An 8,187-nucleotide genomic window follows, 5' to 3' on the forward strand; every position below is an offset into this window, starting at 1 on the left:
TAAATTAAAAACCTATGTACAACGATTAAACTTCATCTAAAAGAGATTTGCAGTGATTGCGCCCATTTATGCCATTTTTCCAATTGCGAATTGTTTTTAATTTTCAAACAATTTGCAATTTCAGGAAATGGCACCAATTGGTACCGATAAGAACAGACTCAAGACACTTTGTGAATGTCTTTCGCAATTTGGCGCCATGAGGCGCTTTACGCATCACAAACGACCTGTCTGCGTTGTAGTTTGTAGTTGTGAAGCATGACGCCCCTTTAAAGTACCTGTCACACATGACGTATCGCCAGTCTCATGTAACTAGCAACACGGCTCGCCTACTTGCAATGGGAGAAAAGTAAACAGAAGAACACAATACTGCCCAACCCATGGGCAGGATATATTTTGACAGGACCTGGCAGACGCTGAACACGCAATCGTAGATTGACTCAACTACTGGGTCCAGCTTTGGAGACTACTTTGCATAGATTTCTACCAAAAGGTTAGTAAGATATTTTCCTGCCTTTCACCTTTCGTTTGTCGCTGCCCTGACATCTCTTCCTTGAGCGGTTTAAAGTTAGCACCACCTTTCCACTAGGCTGCGAGCACTGAGCGACCAAACGGTTGATAGGTCATTCAACGAGTTTCATGGCTAGAGACCAAATATTTTCTACGTTTTGTATGGTTCGTTTTAAATCATAACTTTAAGCATGCATTATATTCCAATTCTAGGATCAAGGACAAGGGTCACAGAAATCTAGTTTTTGTTGCTCAGCGGTCGCGGTGTAGTGGAAAGAGGGCCTAAACAAGACTGGTTCTCCGTCCCTTTGGGGCTGATGTGTAGGAGTACTTAGCGCTAAAGTTCTCTTCGTGCAGATTTGTCGATCTGTGTCTGATGATGCCTGTCTAACATAACCCTGTTTACCATCTCTAGCGACACTTGTTGGAATATGTGTGCCCCTGTTCCAGTTGGTATAGATACTAGAACACAACTCACATGAAGTAGGACATATCGCGCCCCTGTTCCAGTTGGTACAAATACTAGAACACAACTCACATGAAGTAGGACATATCGTGCCCCTGTTCCAGTTGGTACAAATACTAGAATACAACTCACATGAAGTAGGACATATCGTGCCCCTGTTCCAGTTGGTACAAGTACTAGAACACAACTTGCATGAAGTTGTTGGGGTGTTGCACCCTGTTGATATGTTAAAAAACTTATTAACAGGGCGCATAAGTAGCCTATTTGCTCTGCCCTTCCGTCAAGCTTTTAAGGTACACACATTCACCCTTCCTGTGTTTACCTCCATGTCAGCGGACTGTAGAAGAACCGGTGACACATAGAAAGCTCTCTGAAGCCGCCATGTTTGTACAACCATGCTGCAACAAATACTTACAATTGCAGTACCGCAGGGATTAACTACAGTATGTTGAACATGCATATGAAAGCGTCTGATGAATGGATTACAAGGGAACCGGAGAAACCTACACCTCTATATAGGGTTAGGGGTAGGGGTGTCGGAACATTGGAGTGTCGGAACATAGGGGTGTCAGAACATAGAGGTGTCATAACATAGGGGTGTCGGGACATATAGGGACGTCGAAACATAGGCCAGGAGTATAGGACTGCCGTGGAACATAGGAGTGTCGGGGGTGCCGGAACATACATGTAGGTGTCAAGGAACATAGGAGGTACATAGGGGTTTAGGAACATAGAGGTGTGACCTAAGGACACTTTTCCTCGCCTGAAATTGTTTGTGATGAAAGCCCTTTTAGGGCGAGGCAGTTAGTTTAGTTAAGTTAAAATCCTCCCACACCATAATTGATGTATAGGGCGGTGCCCATCTCCGTTTCATAGCCCTGGGGCCACACTGTGGTGCAATCACTGCAGCAGGGGCTAGTCCACTGGCAGTGGAGTGTGTTTAACTTCCATACTGTTTCATAGGTATGTACCATTTTTATAAAGTCTTTGGTATGACTCAATGCGCCTCTTGTCCAGAGGTGCCTTACCTGGGGCTAGAACCCCAGTCCTTCTGGTCCAAGTAATTTGAACCAGATGTGGCAGAGTAGCAAAGGCGCAGACCACTACACCACAGGGACACCCCAGGGCGAGGCAGTACTATTAAACTAATCATCCACTATTATCATAACTTCAGCAAATATCATTACAGGAGACCACCTAGAAAAACATGGGGGACACACAGGATTCTCTGGACCACGAGTTCGCCAACTACACCACGTGCCACGGCGCGTCTCGGATCGCCAATGCCAAAAACAGACCCCACATGGCGCTGTGGACTCTGGTCTTCTTAGCGGCGTTTGGGCTCTGCACCTGGCAGGTTGTTGACAGGTGAGGGGAAAAGTATAATCATACTTGATACTATATCTATTGTAGAGAGGGGAACTGTATTTATATTTCATCTCTCCGACGAATAAATAAATTTATGTACATGGGCATGAAAATGGCATGGATACAATTAATTACAGTTAAATACACAGTCCATTTTTGCATAGGGAGGGAGAGAGATGGAGTGAAATATGCTGTGTTTGCTTGCAAATGTTACCTTTCTAGTTCTATTTCTCTTCCACGCAGGTTCCAGAACTATTTCCAGTACCGTACTGGCACGGAGATAAACGTGGAACTTGAGAACGAGTTGGATTTTCCAGCCGTCACAATCTGTAACTTTAACAGGTATGTTGGACCAAGTTTCTTTCAGCTGGTATGTTGAATGTACTAAGGGAGTGTTGTATGTACTGGTGATTTTTGAGTATATTTACGTCTGCCTAAGGTTTTTGCGGTTATGGCATACTTGTTTTTTTTAATGACGCATCCGCTCCGGGATATCATATGCATATGTATTTTTTTGAAATTCTTTGTTTAGAATTCGTGCCTCGGGCGTCTCAATAAACGACCAATTATACCTCGGGGCCGCCTTCTACGTCCCATCTTTGGTGGACGATCCTGAAGCTCTCAACGCCTACTTGAACGGTGTGGACTGGGATGGCTTCGGCGCATCGACGGCGCTGCTGGAGGACTACGCCGGCTACACGCTGCAGAACGGCTTCGTACTGGACAACGACACGCTTTTACAGTGCTACTGGCGCGGGAGGCCATGTTACGCCGAGGTACGCCATAGTGTTGGTGGGAAAGGAGTACTGACACATACCTAAAACCAATATTATATCATTACCGGCACGAAACACGGAGGGATAGTTTTTGAGCTGTCTTCCTGTGTGTGTCTGTAAGTGTGTTGTGTGTGTGTGTTGTGTGTGTGTGTGTGTGTGTGTGTGTGTGTGTGTGTGTGTGTGTGTGTGTGTGATTACGGATGATGAGATTACTCAAGAACCTCTGGATGGATTAAGATGATATTTAGTATGTGAATAGGTGTTCCAAAGACAAATGTTAGGGCTCTGTCACACCTGTGCGTATACCCGTGCGTGGCCGTACGCACAATAGTTGAGAATTTTTTCGATTATTTTGACGAATGTGTGACTCACGTTTCATTATTCATATGTTAGATGTGCCTCACACATACATCAAAATAATCGAAAAATATTTATAACGTATAACTTGCGTATATGCGCTATTTTGTTCATACACCAAACTATCATACCTACTGGGCCGTATTGTGCGTATGCCGGCGTACATAAAACTTACACAAATCGATTGAGATGCGTGTGAGATGCGTATTGTGCGCACGGCGGCGTATGAAACAAATGTCAATGCGCAACTCACACGCAACGGCTATACGCACAAGCGTGACAGGGGCTTAACGGTCGATTTTGGGCCCCCTGGTATGTTGGTACTGCATTAGAACTGGTGTTTTTTGTATCTTTTGTCCTGGACCTGCTATGGTCTTGAGTTTTTTTGGTGCGATAGCTTTTGATGCAAGTGAGAAGTGGTGTAGGTTTGGGCCCCCTAGCATCTTACTCTGGAACTGCAGGGGCGTTTTTGTCAAAATAACTGAACAAAAGAAGGGCGAATTTCAATGATATTCAGTATGCAGATAGCTATGCAGATATGTACACAATGATATGTAAATTATGCAAATTATGATTAAAAAAATTGCTGTCTATTAATTTACCTTCGTTAATAACATCTGTCTATTCATCTGCACTTCAATATTGGATAGACATTGACGGTAATATAACGTGTTGTGTTCCATTCAGAACTTCACCCACGTGTTCACAACTTACGGAAACTGTTGGACTTTCAACGGGGACAAAAACAGTTCCGTAAAGCAGACCACACCGGGAGCTGGCAACGGTCTCAAGCTAACTCTGGACATACTTACGGTACATAGCTAGCCTGAGTGCCAGCCTTTTTAGCTTCCGTACGCTATCCAAGCTCCGCTCGCTTGGGTAGCGTACGGAAGCTAAAAAGGCTGGCACTCAGGCTATTACATAGCGGTATCTTAAAGAAACAAAACGAGCAGTATCTGTTTTAAGAAACAAAAGGAATAGGATATTAGATAACAAAGTTCTTTGTCCGCAACCGAGTCTATGATTCAACTCCGACGTTTCAGTGGCCACCTGTCACCTTCCTCTGGGCAATACTGACCGATTGTATTACGCACTGCAGCTAGGTGTCGCTGCTTACAGATGCTGTCCCAAACGTAAAGTATTTACACATATACATAGGTAGTTCATGTGGTGTAATATCCTATTCACGGAATAGGATATAAGTTCTATGACCTCCCCATCTTTCAAACAGAATGGAAAGATATGATAAAAATGCTTTGCGTTGGAAAATGTTTACTACAAAATTGTTTGGGTAAAAACGATTCTTCTTTGCCCCCACAAAACCCCCGCCACTTCCCGATTCTTAATGATATTACTTGCGTGCATTTTCTTAATACGTACAGGACGAGTACACAGAGGACCCTGTCACGGGATACCTCGAGTACGGTCTCGTATTCCAAGTCCATGACCAGCACGAACCGCCCCGGCCGGAATTAGTCGGTACTGCAGTTGCACCTGGCAGTCACACCTACGCCAGCACATTCCAGACGCACGTGAGTCATTGCACTATTTCAAATACAACTCAATTTGTGATTGCGTTTATGTTTTAAGAGATGTGTTGATCCGTCACTCAAGTTGTTTGGATGGAGGTAGTCCTTTCAAAATCCTCCCTTGGTTCTTGATTCCGTTGAGGAGTCAAACACACCGCTGGTTACCCAACGGTTAGTAACGTTATATTTTTCCAGTACAAAAACGAGCCGTCACCATGGGGCCAGTGTGACCCGGCGAAAGGCCAGAGCCACCTGACTTACTACGACACCTACACCCTGCCGGGTTGCCTGTTGGAATGCCGCGCAAAACTTGTGGAGCCGTGCGGTTGCAGACCAATGTACTATCCAGGTAATACATATAGTGAGCATTGCTTTAGATAGGTCTTCGATACGTAGCGTCATAAGTAGCCGGAAAGAGAGCTAAAAGAACTATACTTTTTCTACTTGGTAAAAGTCATTAGCGGTGATATGGACATATTTTTATAAAGCTTTCCTTTCGTTCCCCGATAGATTTCTAACACATAATTGACCTTCCAGGTGACTTGGACTATTGTTCACCATTGAACCTCAGCTCGTGCGTTCTCCCAACGTTAGGTAAGTTGTGCATACATGTATACTTCTGAATGTTTGCTAGATAATGCCTACCAAGTGAGTGAAGTACAATAGCACTACCACTCTTGGGTACCAGATGCACATGTATATGCTATCGTTAGCAGTACTCATATACATAGTGAAAGAGATAACGATATCAAAGTGAAGGGGGAAAAATGGGGAAAATATAATCTAAGGTCTGTTCTGTTTTAGACAAACGACACATCCATCTACTAGGTAACATGTCTCATTAGTTAGAGATAGTTACCTAGTACTAGTACATGGTTGTGTGACCTAAAAATAAAGCCACATATCTTTCTACATATATTGCAGCCACCTTCCTGAAGAACAACAATGAGTTTGACGCCTGTTCCTGCACGGTGCCGTGTGAATACACCTCGTACCACACTACGGTCTCGTACGCAGGGTACCCTTCACCTCTAGCCGCCTCGTACTTGGAGACACATTTTAATGTCAGCAGTGGATACATGAGGTACTAAATTTGGGAACATGTCTGTATATCCCAACACGTTGACCGTTTTTGGCGAAGCTTCAGGAGCTAGCTTAATATATTTTACGCCTGTTTTACAAGAATTACCAGAATTGTACAGGAATCCGTCCGCGCAAACTCTGTGGACGCCCGCCTGTCCCTCTAAACCTTGTTAGTACGGTCTGGCATCACGGCATCTCTTTCTACGCCGTTTTGAGGCTTGGGACCTGTCTCCTTGACCTCGACTCATGAAAATGTTAACTCGCTCTCTAACCTTCCTCAGCCAGAACCTGGTTCATCTTGACTTGTACTACCACGAACTGATGAGCACCACGTCAGAACAGTTCAAGGCAGTCACCCCGTCTGGACTCATCAGTGAGTACTTTGATTTTGCAATCTGAAGTCTGTAAGATTTATCTGGACCAAAGTTGAACAATAATTGCCAACACAAAAAGTTGGACTTACCCAAACTTTCGACTGATCAACTCCAGTCTTTGTCAAGAATGAGCAACCCACTGCTTCTGTGACGTCACGTTATTCATAGAACACGTGACTCGGTGAGCAGTGGATCGTACGTTGCAGAAAGTCTCTGGTGCCCCCCGTCTCTTTTGAGGGATGGTTGTAAAGCCCTGGTGTAGATGGATTCGTTTATTCCTCTTGAAAATTTGGGTAACTCCAATTTTTTTTGTGTTGGCGATGACAGTTCAACATTGATTCAGAATGACCCTTACCAACACAGATAACCTTTCAAGATGCCTAATTCATCAATGATATTTTTTTACTCTTTGTCTGAAAGTCAGAAAATGTATCAATCAAACAAATCTATCCTCCGACGTCTTTAACCGCTGACAAAGATGAATTCAGTAGTTCCTGCAATCTTGGAGACTTAAATATATGACGTTCCTTGCCTTTATGTTGACCCTTGCACTTTGACCTCTCCCACAGGTGACGTAGGTGGACAATTCGGGTTCTTCATCGGTGTGAGCGTCATCACTATGTTCGAGTTCTTCGAATATCTGGTCATGAAATTTCTTCTCTTCGCCTGCCATTCCGAGATGGAACCAGAGAAGGAAAAGTCAGACAGGGAAAAGTCAGCTGGAGAAAACACCGTGGCTCCGGAAACCTACCAGAAAGTCAACGACCCTACCGAGCTCTCAACTATGGCACAAACTCAAGAAGGACTGGCAAAAGTTCAGGTTTCATGATGACTTGAATAGGGGACTTCAAAGGAATTTGCCCCCTGCATGCGTTCCCGTTAAAGGACACTTACACGATTTTTACTTCGCTTTTTGACAGACAAGGCCGACGTGGCACTGCACTCAAGTTTTTCATAACTTATTTTAACAGTGCCACGTACAGAGAACAATATTCCCATTTTACACCTAAATGGAGTGTCCAGGAGTGACCTTGTCGTACGCATTCCGACACCATATTTCAATGGCCAGTATATAGTACATATGTATACCATATCACGTCCACGCCATAGTACGAATAGCGCTTGTATACTCCCAGTGTATTTTGAGCATGGACTTGTCCTTATAATGTTGCTGTTATGCTTGTATTATATATGATGTATTTTGCTGCGATAACTGTATCACCAACAATCAGTAACATGCCAAACATATGTACATGTACGTGAAATTTCGCAGTCGAGTAACTTGAGTATATTACTAAAATGCTCCGTAAAAATTCTTTGCTAACGTTCATTCCAGCTCCACTCCTTTATGAAATGATATGTACCTTTTTATGCTTTTTAACAAATGAATCCTATTTCCTATGCACGACTTTGTGTTCGATATATTCTAAAAACTGCTAGGTTTTGATTTTTCATGTTTGGACAACGTCTCGATAATAAGAAACAGCAGCAGAAGAATTTCGTTCACAAGAGGTCTACTTAAAGCTTCTGTTGACCGATTTAAGGATTAAGGCTTAAATGTAGTGGTGCCAGCTTCATTGTAATTTGACAGGCACTTAAACAGACCAGTTCTAACATCTGTGTTTGGATAGTTTGCTCAGTAACAATGGGGAAAAGCCTTTAACAAGCGACACACCCCGAAAGCCAACCATACAATCCAAGCCGATCAAATTTCCATTCCCAGCCCT

The 8,187-nt window shown here is 43.7% G+C and overlaps 1 protein-coding gene across 1 annotated transcript; it reads left to right on the plus strand.

Moving 5' to 3' along the window:
• The first annotated feature begins 367 nt into the window (after positions 1 to 367).
• Positions 368 to 7,957, plus strand: LOC136436492 (acid-sensing ion channel 5-like). The gene is made up of 11 exons (XM_066430496.1): positions 368 to 490; positions 2,163 to 2,341; positions 2,585 to 2,683; positions 2,874 to 3,117; positions 4,162 to 4,287; positions 4,857 to 5,006; positions 5,199 to 5,352; positions 5,541 to 5,597; positions 5,928 to 6,087; positions 6,368 to 6,459; positions 7,030 to 7,957. Exons 2-11 carry the CDS (start codon positions 2,181 to 2,183, stop codon positions 7,287 to 7,289), a joined length of 1,503 nt encoding a protein of 500 aa, XP_066286593.1. The 5' UTR covers positions 368 to 490; positions 2,163 to 2,180; the 3' UTR covers positions 7,290 to 7,957.
• Positions 7,958 to 8,187: the final 230 nt, after the last annotated feature.

The sequence above is a fragment of the Branchiostoma lanceolatum genome, chromosome 6 (assembly GCF_035083965.1).
Source record: "Branchiostoma lanceolatum isolate klBraLanc5 chromosome 6, klBraLanc5.hap2, whole genome shotgun sequence".
Classification (NCBI taxonomy): domain Eukaryota; kingdom Metazoa; phylum Chordata; class Leptocardii; order Amphioxiformes; family Branchiostomatidae; genus Branchiostoma; species Branchiostoma lanceolatum.